The sequence below is a fragment of the Nannobrachium achirus genome (genome assembly GCF_963921795.1).
Source record: "Nannobrachium achirus genome assembly, chromosome: 10".
Taxonomy (NCBI): Eukaryota; Metazoa; Chordata; class Actinopteri; order Myctophiformes; family Myctophidae; genus Nannobrachium; species Nannobrachium achirus.
Window position 1 is genome coordinate 19,026,603 of NC_137819.1, and position 19,141 is coordinate 19,045,743.

Consider the following 19,141-nt stretch of genomic DNA (forward strand, 5'->3'; position numbering starts at 1 on the left):
TTGACTGTGTGCCGCCTGCCCAGTCACCTATAGGTCCGGCCCTGCACCGTCTACAGGCCAATATTTGGGCAAAATGTGTAAACATTTTGTGATTTTGAGAATTAGAGACATATCTGAAGGTGGAAAAGTAGATGATCAGCGAGGCAGAAGCATATACAAATATGCAATACAGCAATACAAACCCCTCCGGTACAGGGTGGCTTGCTGCTCTGTGTTGGCTTTGTCTGTTATAATAAGATATGTTATGATGTTAATGCGCAAGAGCGACAGGTAAATGCCACTAATGTAGACATTGTAGAAGCGAACAACACCTGTCCCGCTCTTCAATAATAGCATAAGGATATATACTGTATATATATATATATATATATATATATATATAGTATAAAACACTATAATTATGTACAGAGTAGGGGAAAAGGTGGTGGGGGTAAAGGGGGTGATCTCTTCTCGCCTGTCTATAAGGGAGAAGTGATACTCCTGGAAGGTGAATTTTCAGGGCTGACTCATCAGCAAGAACTGCATGAAAGAGGACTTGTGGAGTCTGCGGACAAAGCGCACCTCATTTGACTTCTAGACAATTCCAGCAGACAGAGAACTGAGAAAAATTCAAACAATTAAGGAACTGAAATCTAAAGTTTGCTGGATTGCTCCCTTTTAAAAAAAATACCGCAAATCATGAACACCACGTGCCTTTTCTTTGCAATTTGCCACACACGTTCCCTCAACACATATTTTGCCAAGCTGCCCCTACTGACTTTGCACACAAATCACGCAAAGCGGTACACAGTATCTTTAAACTCAAAGTCTATATAGGCCTACAGTAGGCCTGAAGTGCTTACTGTATGTTTTGTAAAATAATATTTTAAATCTACTTACAGGCCAATTTGTGTCTATGCGACGTGGCGGTCGCTTATCTTCCGATTAGGGAGTCTTACTGGTATTATTGTTTGATGTGCACTACATTTCTTTCAAAATTAAACATATTTAAAGGAGCTATAGTCAACTTTTTCTTGAAAAACGGACGCTAAAATAAAAATAATGTCGAAAATATTTCATAAAAAAGATTAAGCTTCATGTGTGTTTCTATTCAAAAATGACTACAAAAAGCGTAAAATAATGATAAAATAATCATTTTGGCCATTGTCAGGCTGACTTTGTTTATATCCCTCTTCTATTCTTTTATATGGATATAAACAAAGTCAGCCTGACAATGGCCAAAATGATTATTCTATCATTAGTTTACGCTTTTGGTGGTCATTCTTGAATAGAAACACATATATGAAGCTTACCGGTAATCTTTTTTATAAATTATTTTCGAAACATTATTTTTATTTTAGCGTCCATTTTTCAAGAGAAAGTTGACTATAGCTCCTTTAACTATTGACCTTTTCTCTTGGTATTATTTGAATTAGCACTCCATAATAAGATGAAAAGGCAGTGGCTAAATAGATTTCATGCCCACAATGAGACAGTTGGGGCTGACAGACAGAGCAGAACATCCCATGGTGCTTCACGTGCGTGCACATTAGTCCCTCCCTGGCAATAAGAAAAAGGTGACGGCAACTATGTAATAACCTGGCATAAATATATACATGTGATAATGGAGACAATGAAATTATGTGAAAATGGTGTAAATATTTAGCCTACTGAGTGAATAAATTGAATGAATTAAATTCATCTTCACCTTGACCGGGTCCACAGGAGATGAAGATACTCAGCACTGAAAGATATTTGATTAGACAACATCAACATAACATAAATATTTGCATTTGAATTACTCCTTATTAACACAACACCAACATACACAGCTACAGTTGACTGATGTTCAATAAGAACAAACAGAAAACTAAAAAGTGTGCTCTGAGCACATGCAGATCTCCCCGCCAGGCCGGGTTGCCTACCCAAGGCTCTGTCAGTCGTGGGGTGCAGCCATCAGGACACGACACGAGGACACTGTGGGGAGAAATAGTTTGTACGACAGACGGTGCAGCTTTTTGTTTGTGGCGCACCCTATGGACAGAGGTAAAACTACTTTTGGAGGTGCGCTCTATAGAGAGCCCTCAACATGCCAATTGGGACTAATGTATTGAAAATACATGCTGTTTTTAGATTCTAATTACATGCAATATGGAGTACGAACACCTTGTGTGAGATCGTTGTAACAAGATGCAATCATTTCAATCATTTCATTTGGGCCTACCGTAATTGTTTTCAGCCTTTTTACTAAAATAGTAGATCTACAAGCTTTCAACGTGTCTTTTCAAAGTGTGTTTAACATTTGGGGGAGATCAGGGGCCTGGGGCCCTAGATTGGGGATCAAGCCGGGAATTGTCAAATATCCTAGATTACGTTATCCAGGATCAGCCATGAATCAGCTTAATGATAATGATAATATTTTGGCTTATTAGCCTAGCTAGTTAACCTGGATATGTTTAGCCTTGACTCGGTTTCTTGAAAGCAATTCCACACCCTGTCCATCCATTTGTCTGTCTGTCCTCTATGTCTGGAGCTAACCTCCAAATTCACTTTCTCTTCTGTCCACGGAGGGCGCCACAATCAGTTGCAAAAAGTTGCAACTCTACTCTCTACTTGTTTGTGCACAAACAAATAAATGCGCAGATGAATAGATGATTGAATACTATGAAGGGATGTCTCTGTACTGTTGAGGTGCATCATTATTGTTGAAATGATATTTACAGCAAGGTTGAAAAGACTGGTCAAGATCCTATATAAAAACAACTAACATTGATTCCATAGCACAGAGACCCCATTCATTGAGAGGCCATGTTTGCATTTTGCATTGAAAAACCAGGGTGGCATTTCAGCAACTTAATGGCAAGATGGCTGCTATGTGAATATGGTCTATTAACATGGTTTGACTGTATTCAGACTCAGCAGTTTGACATTAACAAAACATTGTTTAAGACAAGTAGTATTATTTCTACTTTGCATTTTAAATACTAAAACTCTACTTCACTGGTAATAATAGTGATATATCAGAGCTAGTAATAATAGTGGTAGTAGTAATAATAATATTACTCACAAATGAGAACGCGGGGCAGAACTTGTTCCATTCTGCAGTGCTGACATGAGCAACTCTGACAACTTCTACTTCCTTGATGATACACTTAAATAATAGCTACTGCTGAGAGAGAGAGGGGGTGGATCGAGGGAGGGGTGGGTGGCGTGAAAAAGATGCTACCTTTCTTATCATAACTCACGCATGTCACCCTGAGGTCGTAAGTCACCCTGAGGTGTCTTACTAGTGTTCATAGTCTGTTTACACTCATGCTGTTTAATGTAGATTATTATATAGATAACCATTGTTAACAGCTCTTCTGTGTTTAGTAATTAGCTACTGATACTATTATTACCACGCTTATAGTGAAACACAGGTGGTTGTGAGTTAGCCTAAATGGGACTAATAGTGGTTTATCAGTAGTCAGTGTCAATTTAGGCAAAGTACAAATTGTATTTAAGGCAGGTGTGAGATTCAAGTTAGAAGAGAGGCTTAGCTTACAAAACGGCAGACAAATTGACAGGAAGGGTGTACATGTTAATGTGTCTGATGGCTGAATGTTTGTGAGACAAAAATTGTGAAAGAAATTGTTTATCTGCAATTGTGTCTGGATTCTTAACCATTGACGAGACAAAAGTTATGAAAGTAGCTGTTTATCTGCACTTGAATCTGCACTTGTGGGCTATGTTTCTCTGTTCTTCCCTATTCTGAGATATTGTAGGTATTTTGCGAAACTCTCCTCCAGAGAAACACCACAATTCTTTCACATTTCACAAGCCCTAGTTGCTTCTTTTTGGCTTATTTTTATAGACCTGGTTGCTTGTTGTTTTTTTTGTTTTTTTTTGTCATGTCTAACTCCCTACTAAGATGTTATGGCCGGCCACAGTGTTGAAACTCTCACTCCCTTTTTTTTTTTTTTTGTGATGTTATATTCTTGAAAAGGGGGGTTATACCGTTATATACCGCTAGTTATGGTTTTAATTGCAGTTGGGAAAATGTTGTTGTCGGGTAAAGGGGGTACTTGGATTCAAAAATCTGCGAAATGGGGTACTCTAGCCAAAAAAGATTGAGAAACACTGCTATAGAGTATACAATATGTGCACAAGGAAAAAGGCTGTGTGTCAAACCACAATCAGGACATCCTCTCCTTTCATTGTAATGTACATATTTTTGCCCAGCACCTCATACTACTATGTTTGGGATGTGCGTGCTTCCCTTTTGAACTCTCAAACCACAATCACACATACATACAGTACATTCTGCAGCTTCACTGTGCGTGGTGGGCAGAGCATATGTGAAGGTGAGATACTTATACAGGTATATAAATATTAGAGGTGCGCGGATGGTGGTTTTTATTAGCATCGGGCATTCGTGGAATAAGCACCACAGCCAAACGTGTGGGTAGCGCAGACCCAAAATTTGCCAACATTCGGTCCATTATATCCCCCCTTTAATTACTGTATGCCAAATGGTAACACAGCCAAACGTGTGGATAGCGACCCTCCAAAAATGGTTAAAATGGCCTGGCAGGCCTGCAATACTGTTCTTTCGAGAGTAAATGCCAAAATTGTGGTCGGCGCTACCCACACCTTTGGCTGTGTAGCTCATGCCTCGAATGGCCCATGCTTACAAGCTGTACTCACCCACTGTGGTGGGAGATCTCTTCTCGCCTGTCTATAAGGGAGAAGTGATACTCCTGGAAGGTGAATTTTCTGGGCTGACTCATCAGCAAGAATTGCACGAGGACTTGCGGAGTCTGCGGACAAACCACACATGATTTGACTACTAGACAATTCCAACAGACAGAGAACTGAGAATAAATCAGTGTTGGGAAAGTTCACTTTCAAAATGAACTCAAGTTCAATACTTCTAAAACGAACTAGTTCATTTCATAGTTCATAATTCTACATTTTGAACTAAAGTTCATGGTTCCTCAAAATGAACTAACTTAGTTCTTTTTCAGACTTTTTTTAAACATAATATTTTTATACTTTTGGCAATTCAAATGTTCTTCTTTTTTTTTTTTTTTTTTTTTTTTAGACGTTGCTGCAAGCTATTATTTGTCAAAATTATTGACATAGCCCATATAGAACCACACACAGAAATTATTTCATCCAACTTAACATTGAGGTGCCCACAATATTTAGGTGCCCAGTGCCCAGTCTTCCTCACCCTTATTGTGAAGGCAGACGTTTGTAACCGTCCACATTGGTTAAAATAGCTGATCTGGTACAAGCTCACGTCTCGTGGATGCGATGCGTTGTGAGCTTGCAGATCAGCTATTTCGGCATGCAACCCACGTCACACGACGAAGTATAATCAGGCTTTACTTGGGTGGGAGACAGCGTAACGAGGAGGAGACTCAGCGCTTCATGTAAAGAGAAGCACACAGCTGCAGACAGCACCGCTCAGGCGCTCACATATTCAACTTCCGCGAGGTCTGCTAGCCTGCAGCTGGGTGCTATTGGAGGCTGGAGCATGTGAGGACAGGCGACCTCGGGCGACCTCTGACTGCCGCACGAACGGGCTGAACGGGCAGATGAGCGCTCGATGGCCCCCAGGGCTCAGGGCCCCCCTTGATACTGTGACAGATTTTCAGCCTGGAGTCGCTGTACTTACAGTATGAGCTAGTATATATACATTTTCTTTCTTTCTTTCTTTCTTTCTTTCTTTCTTTCTTTCTTTCTTTCCAGTTGATGTGATGATGGATAGAATTAGAACAATTGTTCCATCCTGTTAGAAGAGGAAAAACCAAACCCATCATTCTACCTATTAGATATGCTGCCCCCTCATGAGTCAGGGCATATCCTTAGGTCCTCAGATAAGGCCTTATTGAAAGGCCAAAATACCAACAAACATGGTTACCCGGGGTGATTGGGCATTTGCCGCACTGCCAGTGCACCTTAGGTTCAAATCACTACTTAATGAAAAAAAACATCAGGATGCAACTGGGACGTATCATCAGTGATGTAGCCTGCAGGGGTCGACGGGTGTTTCGGGTCTCGCAACATCATACACCCTCGCCCAGGTGACCCAGCCGGGGTTGATCAAGTCCCGACTTACGTCCCAGTAGCTATCCACGATCAGTCCTATTAGGGTAAGACAGGGTCACTCAATGCACTGCACCGGAACTACTCTGCTGGGATTGGGGGCAGCGGCCACTCAGGCGTGTGGAAGAACTACGCTCTATGGCTTACCTATACACTAAATGTTTTTCTTAATTGTTGTGATGTGATAGTACACATTTTTAATTGGTGTTTTGTGAATAAAATTGTGTTGTGTTTTTAATTAACTAGTTTTTAATTAACTAATGTGTGGTTGCCACAAAATCCCAAGTTTCACCTCGATCTCATCACTAGTTACAGTAGGCTACTTATTACTCCTTAATTATTTACTTGGCATGCAAGAGTAATAACTGTATTATATTATTTACAGTGGATATTCGGTGGCTTAAAACTGTCTGTTTAAAATGTTTGTTTAGGAAGAACCACTCAGATCATATCACCTCCCTCTTTACTCCACGAGGGAGCATATAACAATCATCAATGACAGAACATATGAACTGAATCATTATTCAATGTCTGCTTAACGCCCAGGAGGAAACTTCACATCTCATCATCGTGGTTAGCGAGACCAAACACTTTAGAAACTAATTTCTCCAGTCCAAAACTATAGAAATGATCCCTGAAAGTATAGTCTTAATCAAACACAGACCAAAAACTGCAAGACACTTGTTGAACCGTTGTTTGAACTTGTGGTTGCTCTCATTGTCTGATAATAAAATACATATCGGATTGCAAATAAAACCTACTGAGGAAAAGAATGTCATCCATACATTTCTTATTTTCATTGTGCATTTCAACAATGTCAGGGGAGATACATTTGAATGCAGTTTGATGACAGACAAGACAGAGTAGATCTGATTTCCATAAAAATTGAACTGCATGCTGTGGTTGCCTGGTTAATAAACCAGACTCTATCACACACCACGGGGTGGTGTTGTGCGGTCTGGTTTATTAACCAAGCTACATGCTGTGGTGGAATTTGTAAATGTATGGACATTTCATAATACTTTGCTCCATCGCTACTCCACCAGTCAGATATACAGTAATACCACGAGAAGTAGGTGTGCTCCCCCAGGTGCCACAGGTGTTAGTATAGAACGTGGAAACTCTTCTCTGGCGGATGCAAAACATGTCCAGCATAAATGACAATGGTAGCAGATAAAGAAAGTCACACATATTAGGCCTATGCCATACATGGTTAACTGGCGGCCTGGGGGCCACATGCGGCCCCCACCTTCACATAATGCGGCCCGCAGGTTATACTGATTACTGTTATAATTCCAAATGTGCAAACATGACCCACTTTAATTACTTCAGTCGATTGTATATTAGTATCTTCTTGATGACTAGTAGCCTACACCAAGTCATTTTTTTCTGTCCAATGCATTTGTGATTAAGTTCATAAAGTAAGAATAAGTAACATAAGAACCTGTACATGCATTTGACATTAAATTAAAAATGTGCTTTCAGGATACCACCCAAAAAATAGCAAAAATAGCAGATCTACTATCTTTGCTATTTTTGACTGTATATGTATTGCGGCCTTCTGGAGTGTGTGTGAAAATATAGTGGCCCTTTCCAGCATCAAAGTTGCCCACCCCTGGCCTATGCCATATAAAAGGCTCAAAACTGTTTCTGCATGTCTTTCCACTTTGTTTAGGAAGAACCACTCAGATCATTATTTCCTCCCTCTTTACTCCACTAGGGAGCATATAACAGCAGAGAACATGAACTGAATCATTATTCAATGTCTGCTTAACGCTCAGGAGGCAACATCAGCCTACACAGAGAGAAGGTTGAATGAACTCAAAGCAGCACTCCCCAAAACAACAGGTTGAGAATCTGTTGGGAACTGAATGATTATATGAAACAGGCTGCATGTGCAGTCTCAATGATGGTAAACAAAAAATCTGTCTATATGCTTACTGACGTCAGTGGCATGTCCCCTGTGTGTGCGGCATTTGGCTTTTTGATTTGTCTCCGCGCTGTCCGCAGCGTGTAGAGAGGAAAGGGAAAGTTTAGTTCTTGATTGTGTAACAGTTATAGCTAAAAAATTAACTGTGGAAACACGATAATAACACGAACAGCGAATTGTTTACTCTGGTCTGCAAAGTTTACAGACCAGAGTAAACAGAACGTCACCTTCCTCCTGAACTGACTGGACTAGCTTTTCCTCTCTGTCTCTCATTTATCAATTATGGAGGCTTCACGTTAACTACTGTATGTTGCTTTATAAATAGAAGTAAATTGAATACAGCTTTCTAGGAAGTGACCCCACATATCCATGGAGCTCGTGGCTCTCCTGAGGAATCTGACCCACTGAAAGACAGAGGACTGGGTTCTTATCACATTGATTTTCTTCTACTTATTATTTATTTACTTTTACAACATCCTGTTTTGGAACTCTCTGCTCGTCGTCACAACCCAGGGGGGATGACCTCCTGTTGTCCAGCGGATTCCTCCGCCTCTCCCTTCCCTTCCCTGAGAAGCTAAGCTTTGTATAGTGTTGTTATTACTCTGGTTGGGAAAGAAATCTCCCTCTGTCCACCATGAAGGGTGAAGGCTTCTACATCAGCAAGGTTGCGGCGTTGGTCGCCGCCGTCGCCGCGGCGGCGGCCGTGTTGACCATCATCGCGCTCTCCGCGGCCTACTCTCAGGAGAGGTCAAAGAACGAATCTACCAGCACTTCACCTGCCTCCACCCCTTCCTCCTCCGGCCCCAAGGAACCCTGGGAGCTGTACCGTCTCCCGACCGCCCTGTCTCCGCTCTCCTACAACGTGACCATGTGGCCTCGCCTGGCACCGGACGACCGGGGCATGTACGTGTTCAGCGGCCACTCCGAGGTGCTCTTCACCTGCCTGAGAGAGACCGACCTCGTCCTCGTCCACTCCAACAAGCTCAACCTCACGGCGCTGGACGGGACGACGTGCCAAGCCCGGCTGGCAGCGCTGGACGGGGGGGCGGAGGCACCGGGCATCAGCCGGACCTGGCTGGAGGTCCCCACTCAGTACCTGGTGGTCCAGCTGACTGCCAAGCTGGAGGTGGGGAAGTCCTACCGGCTGTACACGGAGTTCACCGGAGAGCTGGCCTACGACCTGGAAGGGTTCTATAGGAGTGAGTACACGGAGGATGGAACTAAGAAGTAAGTAGTACTGTATCGTCTCTGTCAGTCAAAAACCTCATATGTCAAAGGGTCGATTCACACCGTTATAAGGAGCCTAACTAATTTCGGTTCGGCACTGTCCAAACCCAAATATGGATCGTCGTCCCCGGTTCGGGGGGGGCGTCAACCGACTAAACTCGGCTCCACGGTGCTGCCAAAATGTTGTGACCTCCCGACTTAATTTCGGTACTAAGCGGTGTCTTCTCAATCATTCAGCCCGGCTTCAAGTTCATTTCCTCGGCTATGAAGCCAAGGAAACAGCGGTAATTTGGGAGGGAGACACGCCGACTTCCAAATGCTTGTGGCCGTGATTAGAGCATTGCATAGCGGATACATGTCAGCTGGTTCTCACTCACTCTGGCTGGAGAGTGAAGGTGCGCGTGACACACACACACACACACACACACACACACACACACACACACACACACACACACACACACACACACACACACACACACACACACACACACACACACAGCTCGCTAGTCGCTGACCGTTTTCAAGAGGAAAGAAGAGCTTAAAGTAAACACAACTTTGCTAATGTTCCGTGTTGGTTTAGCCGACCTGCAAGCTCCGCAACGAATTGTGACTGTGATTCATGCAGAATGAGAGGCGGCATGTCTACAATGTGAGCTTGTAGATTGAATGTTTTCGACGGAGCTCGCTGCGCTGCTGCTCACTGACAGTCACTGGACCTCCAGCGTGCAGCCGCGAGGGCCAGTCAGATATATCCGCCCTGCAACGCTCATTTCTCGGCCACAAACGTTTTCATGCCACAGACCTCCAATATTTACATGCGACTTCGGCACTAGCCGTTAATAAAGTATGGATGAACTCCCCCCGAACCTAAATAATTTCGGGTCGGGGAGCCCTCCCGAACCGAAATTAGTTAGGCTCTTTATTAGAGTGTGAAACGACCCAAAGACTGTTGACTGGCTGTCACGATTGTGACATTTTACATGACGATTAATTGTCACTAATAATTGTGATTAGTGATTTAATTTTGTTTTTGTTGTTGACTATTACATTTCTGTTAGGCTTGAAGGCTTTGCAGTTGCACATAGCAGATATCATAAATATACAAAGAAATTACTGAAATATTTTACAACTTTATACTTAAAGAGAACATTGATAGTGGAAATAGACGAGCTTGTAGATTTCCAATATTTTTTTAATGTTTGAAAATATATGAATATTTTTCAACATGGAAAACATTATGGCGATTATGACTAAATAATTGTGATTAGACATGACAGCCCTATTCACAGTTCAATTTCTATATAGCTTACTTTTGTCTAACGTTTTTTTTTTTTTTTATCTTTTGAAATAACGTAATAACGCAAATCAAAACAGTGGGTCATGACCCACTGCTTGGGTCAATGGTGTAAGGCATGTGAAACACTTTCCCATGAGAGCATGGACAGTAGGCTACTTCAAACATTTTCATCCAAAAGTCTAAATAGGATTGTTGATGGTGAAAACAGAGCTTCCAAAAAAAATGGAAAACTACAGCAAAACTACAGTAATCCTTCATCAGTAAGCCTTCATCGCCATGCCGGCTTGTTCCGGACATTTTTGCCAAAATTCTATATTTTTGCCATGGAAATACAGAGCTACAGTATAGGCCTAAATGTATACTACTAGTGCTTTGGTTGGTTGTCAAAGTGGTTTGAGGGACAATCAGGGTGCCTTGAAGGTGGTCCAAATGGACCATTAGGTCTGTAACTCCGAGAGTGTACAAATGCGGGTCCATTTGTAAATTGAGTACACTCTCAAGATAATATTTAAAAAATGTATATCTAAAATGTCCCACGGACAAGGACAAGTCTTGCCACAGATAAATGTGTCTGTGTACAGAAAATTGTAGACTCCCTGGCGCAAAGCCGCATCTGGTGGTGAAAAAAGTATTCAAAATTGTATTTAAGTAAGGTATCAATACCTCAATGTAGAACATCAGATCTACAAGCAAACAACGCCTCGCGGTGCGAGGCGTTGTGTGCTTGTAGATCGTCTGTTTTCACTAGTTTAAATCATTTTTAAAATGATACATACAAAACAAACGGTTTTGGACATACAAGGTTGCACCCGACAACGACTAAATATATTGACCCACTGGCTTGTCACTTGTCATGATCTGAAATGGCAAATCTTTGAGTAGCAGCAGCGCTATAGAGAGATCTCTCTCTCTGTAGTGCGCAATGAGGGCCTCTACAACTCTTTTTCCCAGGCTGAATCAGGGGCCCAGCACGTCCCTGGTTTTGGGTGTGAAAATGGACACACAACTATCTTGAGTCACACATTAAACATCTGTGTAAGTCATCCTTCTTTCACTTCAGGAACATTGCCAAACTCTGCTATACGCTCACTCCGCGAGATGTAGGAACTCCTCCATGCACTACACCAGGGGTTCTCAACCTGTGGGTCGGGACCCCCAACTTAATGGCATGTGCAACATTGTTTTCTCACACTAAACAATAAACAAGCCAACAGGGTATCTGCACATTTCTAAAGTGACAATTTAAGGACGTTTTAATAGCTCTATAAAAATTACAAATTAAACATTGGCCAAATCGTCAAATATTAGAGGCAGAAATATAAAAAAAATAAAGGATCTGCATGCTCACAACCAGCCTCCGCTCTTCCTACTGTACACCAATCTTCTACTGTCACAGTCACAGACTTTGTCATTGATTGTAGTGTCTAGTTCTTGTATTTTTTTGTATTTCTACTGTATATCCATATTTGGCAATGTCCATATTTGGCAATGTCCATATTTGGCAATGTCCATATAGGGACGCTCCCAGATGATGCCCTGTTAGGGGAACCACACTAACAGAATCCCTTTTATGTGCATATATGGAGATCCCTTATGTCATCAATATCAAGCCCATATCTGGGAATGGCAATATATATACTTTACATATTGTGTCAGTCTAACCAGTGTGGCACACAATTGCAAATGAATTCCGTCCCTGTCCCTTGTATGCCCATATATGGAGATCCCTGAAGTTATCAATATTAAGACCATAGCTTAGAATGCCCATAATATGGACATATTGTGTGAGTCTTGTGTGGTCTACAACATAAGACATCTCTACTGTATGATGTCAGATGTCAGTCATATCCATATTTGGGAAAATATTGTGTCCTTATTTTGTCCAACTTATACAACGAACCGCACAACTCGAATCACACTTGCAAATGAATTCTTGTACGAATTCCGTCCTGCTCGATCTCGCCCTTTAGCGAGGTCGCTTTTCACCCTTAGGGCGTCTTACTGGTGTAAAATATGTGAGTACTTTTTCCACCACTGAAAGTCAGTAAGGATAGGGATGGGATAGTCAAAGAGTGTGGGATAAAGCTGGAATAAAGCCCAGTGCATTATGTATTTTGGCAAATGCTTATAGCCATAGGGAATAGTTTTAGACATTCTTTTAGACGGAAACAGGATGAGGGGAGGGGAGCCACTCTCAATGGATCCAGAGCAAAGTTATGTGGTTCTTGAGCAGTGGTTCTCAAACATGTTTGACTCGGGGCACCCCTGGAAAACACTTTTTCATCCACGGCACCCTGAATTACAGTGGTGTCAAATAACTAGTAGACTTTTACTACACTGCATTATTTGAAAACTGTAGTTACTTTGCAGATAGAAATTACAATATTATAAAACATACATACATACATACATACATACATACATACATACATATATATATACATACATACTGTACGTACGTACGTACGTACGTATACATACATACATACATACATACATACATACATACATACATACATACATACATACTGTACATACATGCATACATACAGTATGTATAACATACATACACTGAGAAAGATTTCTCTTCCCATTTACAAAAAAAAATCCATGCAACCAATTGCATCACTGAATTATGTAAATTATACTAGAAAATGTCTTGTATCAAATACTTAATTTGTTTAAGTAGTCAACTTATCTTCTCCCGTAAAATCTACGGCAGTAGATGTAAGGCAGTAAAATCTATTAGAATTATCCAGTAAATTCTACAATGTTTGTCACAGTAAAATATACAAGGAATTTTAAGTAAAGTCTGCATTCATAAACTCTACAAGGATTGTCCAGTAAAATCTACAAGTATAATACAATTCATTAATTTAATAAATATTAATATCCATTTTAAAGAATAACTTATTTTTTAAATTGTAATTATATGCCATTTCTGAAAATACTGTAAATGCTTATATTGTCCTATGAACACCACCAGCATGAGTCAGGTTTAATAACATTTATTCCTCATCGAATCTTCAGGACAGCTACAGTGCAGCGCTTCATTTCATATTACACAACAAAAAATTGTACATTTCATATTACACAACTAAAAATTGTACATTTAAGTGAAAATAGATGTTGAAATGTTGGCACTACGGTGTGCACATGCCTGATGGGCCTCATGTACTCGTTGGAACTCAGTTACCAGAAGCCGTTGAAGTTCACATTCGAGGTCTTCCAGAAGATATTTCTGGAGCTGGATGCAAAGAAGACTCCAAGGTGTATGATTTAAGTCCCAAATTAAAGGACTAGGCCAGCCCTCAGGGCTGGTTCCAAATATATTTAAGTGTTCTAAAGGTCAGTAGGGCCTAATTTTTTCATGGAGGCTAGCCCTCAGGGCTAGTTCCAACATTTCAACATCTATTTTCACTTCAATGTAACATTTTTAGTTTATATGTTCTTTTGATGGGCCAGAAGCAAAGGAACTTATGAAGCAGTATAGATTAAGACACGGCCACAGTGAAGTTCTTCACTGTTTACACTGTGATTGCCCCTGCTCCTTCAAAACCTGTGGTGCCCTCATGTCACACTTGTCAAGGAAACATTCAACAAGTCAACTACCAAAGGCATTTGTTTCAAGTTTGAATATTGCAGTTCTACTCTTTCCAACGAGAAGGATTATTTCCAACATCTTGGAGTTCATCTTGAAAAAAAAGGAAACTGTGCGCTGTGTCTTCAAAGACTGTCATTATGAGACAAATGTTAAAGGAACCTTTGCATCACATAGGTCTAGAAATCACACAGCACATTCTTCAATTGACTTCCGTGCTGTAATTGTACACAAGTATCAGTCAAATATTACAGATGACATTGAAGAAGCACAATCTTGTGACACTTGAAGTGAAGTATTAAAAGAAGAGGCTAGCCCTCAGGGCTTGCCACATCAGGGACGAAGAGGACCTCTGTTCCCTCGATGCCGATACCCGCCCAAGGCTTTGTCTCGACCATCGGTGCCCCGGCTGACAAGATTTTCAGAACCATTATAGCGATGGCCTCCTGGACCTCGACAGCATCGTTGTCATCAAATACCTGTGAAATAGAGACAACAATGAGAATGTGCTAATATAAAGGAGCACTTGTCATCAGTTATCACTGTAATGGCATTTAAAGCACACTTAAACTTGGTAGAGGTTTAGAGGTTTTGAGTTAAGTTGCCCCAATGTATCTTGAGACGTGTTGTGAGATTGTAGAGCGACTATTTTCACTTATTTCAAATGTCTTTAAATAATAAAAAGTGACAAGAGCCAGGCCTGGGAGGTGAGCGAGCGTTGGCTTGTGCCTGGTGTCTGGATCTATCATGGTTAGCCAATAAGAGCTACATGCGACACTTCAGCCTAACCATATGGGCTCAGTAATCAATAGAAAAAAAGTCATTTTGGGAGTGAACTACTCCTTTAACCCATTTAGGCTTAGAATTATTTAATGCGTTAACTATTGAAAAATAGCAGATCTACAAGCTCGCATGACGCCCAGTTTATGGTCAGGATGTCGTGTGCTGGTCAGTCAGACCTCAAAAGTAAGGGGAAAAAAATAATGTAAAAATGGGATATATTGGATATATGTATAAAATTGGATTTCTGACTGACAGGCCTTTACTTTGGCTTTACGTTACTTTAATGGTTGTGTTGGTGTATGCTAGGCTTCTACCTGTCTCTGGTGACCACAGAGAGCGACTGGGTGGGGTGGTGTCCTGTCTCTGCCGGGACCACAGGGAGACCGACTGGGTGGGGTGGTGTCCTGTCTCTGGGGACCACAGGGAGACCGACTGGGTGGGGTGGTGTCCTGTCTCTGCAGGGACCACAGGGAGACTGATAGGGTGGGTGTCAGCGATCTGGGAGAAAAGAGTAAAATCATACATACTTCGTTAAACCTCATGACATTTGGGCAAAGAGTTTTGAACACAGTAAGTGGTTCTCAAAGAGGATTCCCACTGAGGACTCTGTGGGTTCCTTTAGCGGGTCTAAATTGTTCCATACAAGTCTGTAACTCTGACAGTCTTCAAATGGAACCAAATGAACCCTAAAAGGTCCCTTTGGTTATGTGCAACTTCAAAGCCTAAAAGCCAAACAGATGTAATTTCGTGACAGCCCTACATTAAAGTCAAACGGTTGTGTTAGTGTGTGCTAGGCTTCTGTTCTACCTGTCTCTGGTGACCACGGAGAGCGACTGGCTTGGGTGGTGTCCTGTCTCTGCAGGGACCATGGGAGACCGATAGGGTGGGCGTCAGCGATCTGGGTGAATAGAGTAAAATCATACATACTTTGTTAAACCTCATGACTGGCCATTCTGGGCAAAGACTTGAACACAAGGGTGAGAAAAGGGTGCACTAAACTAGGCAGGCTTCAAATGAAAAGGTTTGAGCACCACTAACATAGTAGTCTCTCAAGAACAGACTAACTGAGCTCCATTTAAGTGAAAAGGACCTTTTCTTTGACGATGGCTGGCCAGATTGCTGACATAGAAACATAGGTTTTTCAAAAAACCTTAGAAGGATTCAAAAGACACTTATGGAATCGGGTCAAAATTCAATTTTTTACAATTTTTCAAAAATAGCAGATCTACAAGCTCGCAGCGTGGCACTCGGTGCCGCACTGTGAGCTTGTATATCTGCTATTTTACAATAGTTAAATGCTTTTACAATTATCAGAAATATGAACATAAACACATGTTTTAAAATGACATCATACATTACATAGTTAGTTATCAATGGATGAGAATAGAGAATACAATCAATTAGAAATACATACAGACTCCTCAACCCCCTAAGGACACCAGCATATTCAAGGCTTTCCAACGTGAACGTTGTCCTTCACACTCAACTAAAATTCTGGGGTGAAAGTGGTCGCAATACAAGCACTACAGACGCTCACTTTTACCCCTGCTTAAATGTATTGTTCTAATAACGTGGGTCACACTGTGTTACAGTGGTTGTGTGATTATTATGGGATGCTGACATTACGTGCAAAGCGCGTGTTAGACAAGGAAGTATTGTTACAGGTGAAACATGTGCGTGTCCAGTCTTTTCCACACAACAGTATAGCATACACTTCCCAAATCTTTGGTTAAACTCACAGACCATTACATTCCACGAAGAAATCGTTTTTAAGACACGAAAAACACACCCACGCTGCGTGACATTATAAGTCACAATTACATAACACCCACAGCAAAACAATGGCATTTAGACGACACTCGCGATGCTCTGTTAATTAAACAGTCGGATTCCCCTGGTCCGCACCAGTTCTAAGTCAGCTAGGCGCCAGCCGAGGCAGCCCGCCGGGGCGGCCGTCCCCCCGAGGGGGACGGGCCCGCGGCGAGTACCGTAGCTGAGGAGATCCGCGAGTAGGGCCCAGCGCGCGTCCAGAGTCGCCGCCGGCCTGTGGCGCCCGCCCCCGCCGACCGACGGCCTTCCCCGGGCGGGTTGTGTCGGTGGCGGCGGCGGCTCGCGGCGGCTCGCTTTGATTTTTCTTCTAAATAGCTAGAACATGCCACCGCTGTTTTAAGAAAAAGCAATCCTAAAAACACTTGCGGAACTGAACCTCAATCAAATGCAAAGCTTAAAGCTAATTTAATTCTTACCTTGAAGTTATAAAACGCAGCTTTATCCGAGGCTCTGTGGCGACGCCGGCGACCTGCTTCTTGTCGCTTCTTCTTTCTTCTCACTCAGTTCAAACTTTTTGAAAGGGGCGTGTACTTCTTGCTTTGCAGATCACATAAATTCTACAGATGTTCATTGGCTGTAGAAATTAGTACGTTTTGATTGTTGAGTTTGGCTGTAAATATTACGTGATTGTATTAGTTGAATTTGTGTACTGAACAAGATTGGTTGGTTTTAAGTAAATAAAGCTATTTGAGGAATAAATGCACTTTTTCTTGTATTTTCAACAAGTGATATTTCACATAATACGGGACATATTTATGTAAACGAACAAACTTGATTTGTTATTGTAACTTTTAAAAGATTTAATTATGTTACATCTACTGGACATCAGGATCATTTCTTTCAGTGTACATACATACATACATACATACATACATACATATATATAACATACATACATATAACATACATACAATAGACGATCTACAAGCTCACAACAAAGTTGCGATGCGACGCGTTGTGAGCTTGTAGATCTGCGACATTTGGATGCCAACACTTTCATACTTTTATTCGAACACATTTTGAATTCCACACTTTTACTTTTAACAAAGTATTTCTATATTGCAGTACTGAAACAAGTGAGTTCTACTTCCACCACTGCTGAATTACATTGTTACTTTATAGCAGTGGTTCTCAACCTTTTCAGGCCGCGGCCCGCGACCCCCAAAATAATCATATTCTAACAGGGGACCCCCACACTGCACAAGCACTTGGAATTGAAGGAGTTGGCATTGCATTTAGTTTGACTGGATCTATACCTCGTGTTGCGAGGCATTGTGAGCATGTAGATGGGCTATTTTCACAATTTCTACCTCTAATATTTGACAATTTTACTAATGTTTGACCAGAGGTACTAAAACGGTCTTTAAAGTCGCTAAATTGTCACATTATAAATGTGCAGATACCGTGTATACATTTATACTGTATGTTGGTCTGAGTGAGAAAACAATGTTAACATTTAGCTAAACATCTGGGGACCCCCCAAAATAATTTGGGGACCCCTCTGGGGGTCAACCACTGCTTTATAGAACCTTGCTTTTATGTATACGCTACTTAAAATTTTAAATCTTTCAGCATGTCACAAGGAAAACTTGAGAGAATATCCATTTCCGTTTAGGACAGATTGAAAATAACGCTATACTTGTAACTAGATAAGTGCAATTCTGTGGCAGGGGTCTTCAACAGGGGGTCCGGGACCCCTAGGGGGTCCTCAGAGTTACTACAAGCGGTCCTCCAAATCTTTGTGTGATAAAAACTTTGTTTCTTCTTTTCTATATTAACCACTTGAACCCCAGTGTCCATATTCTGAGAACTTTAGCCAAAAATAGCAGATCTACAAGCTCCTCACACTGCGAGGCGTTGTGAGCTTGTAGTTCGGCTATTTTTGGCATATTGTTCGGTGTAGGGGAGAAAAAGAGCAGACTAAGTACAGAGTGAAAGGTCAAGTTTATTAAGTGTTGACGATTCAAGTGGTTATCTGATGATCGTGCTGTCAAACAATGAAACTATATGGAATCTATGAAAAGGTTGTGGGGGTCCCTGGCCCTGCTTCATCTCTCTCTCTCAACTAAGGGGTCCTTGGCCTGAAAACGTTGAAGACCCCTGTGTTAGGACAAGTCCGGACTAAAATAACATCTAGCCTTTTCCTACTTACCGGTATATTGATCCCAAATGACTAGCCATGCAGTCTATTTTCAGAATCTCCCCTGTCATCAAGTTTCCCCAGTGGGCCCCCCAGCATAGCGCAGAACCCATAAGCATATCACTACTTATCGGTTTTGTCAGCAAGCGCCAAAAATGGTTGGCGACAGCATAATCAGGGAAAATATCTTGCAGCGTGTATCAGCCCTCAGTGGGAATGTGCGTGCAAAATGTCAAGGAAATCGCAACCCTCGTTCAT

The 19,141-nt window shown here is 41.6% G+C and overlaps 2 protein-coding genes across 2 annotated transcripts in view; one reads left to right on the forward strand and one right to left on the reverse strand.

Annotated features, from left to right (window-relative positions):
- The first annotated feature begins 8,618 nt into the window (after positions 1 to 8,618).
- The window catches only part of LOC308293415 (aminopeptidase Ey-like), a 52,937-nt gene continuing 42,414 nt past the window's right edge, over positions 8,619 to 19,141 (forward strand). Inside the window, exon 1 of the mRNA XM_080735925.1 lies at positions 8,619 to 9,229. Coding sequence (XP_080592051.1) covers positions 8,637 to 9,229 — 593 coding nt within the window. The 5' untranslated portion in view covers positions 8,619 to 8,636. The remainder of the gene's footprint in view (positions 9,230 to 19,141) is intronic.
- On the reverse strand, positions 13,664 to 17,238 carry LOC308293424 (uncharacterized protein). Its single transcript, XM_080735941.1, has 4 exons — positions 17,160 to 17,238; positions 15,721 to 15,811; positions 15,228 to 15,411; positions 13,664 to 14,609 (listed from the first exon to the last, which is right to left on the reverse strand). Exons 2-4 carry the CDS (start codon positions 15,780 to 15,782, stop codon positions 14,442 to 14,444), a joined length of 414 nt encoding a protein of 137 aa, XP_080592067.1. The 5' UTR covers positions 15,783 to 15,811; positions 17,160 to 17,238; the 3' UTR covers positions 13,664 to 14,441.

Bases quoted from the DNA above. Each gene is read 5' to 3' on its own strand.
- LOC308293424 (XM_080735941.1), bottom strand. From the start codon at position 15,782: ATGGTCCCTGCAGAGACAGGACACCACCCAAGCCAGTCGCTCTCCGTG. The intron at 15,412-15,720 runs GTAGAACAGAAG...CTTTTCTCCCAG, and splicing joins TCCGTGGTCACCAGAGACAG to ATCGCTGACACCCACCCTAT. The intron at 14,610-15,227 runs GTAGAAGCCTAG...TCTATTTCACAG, and splicing joins TCTGTGGTCACCAGAGACAG to GTATTTGATGACAACGATGC.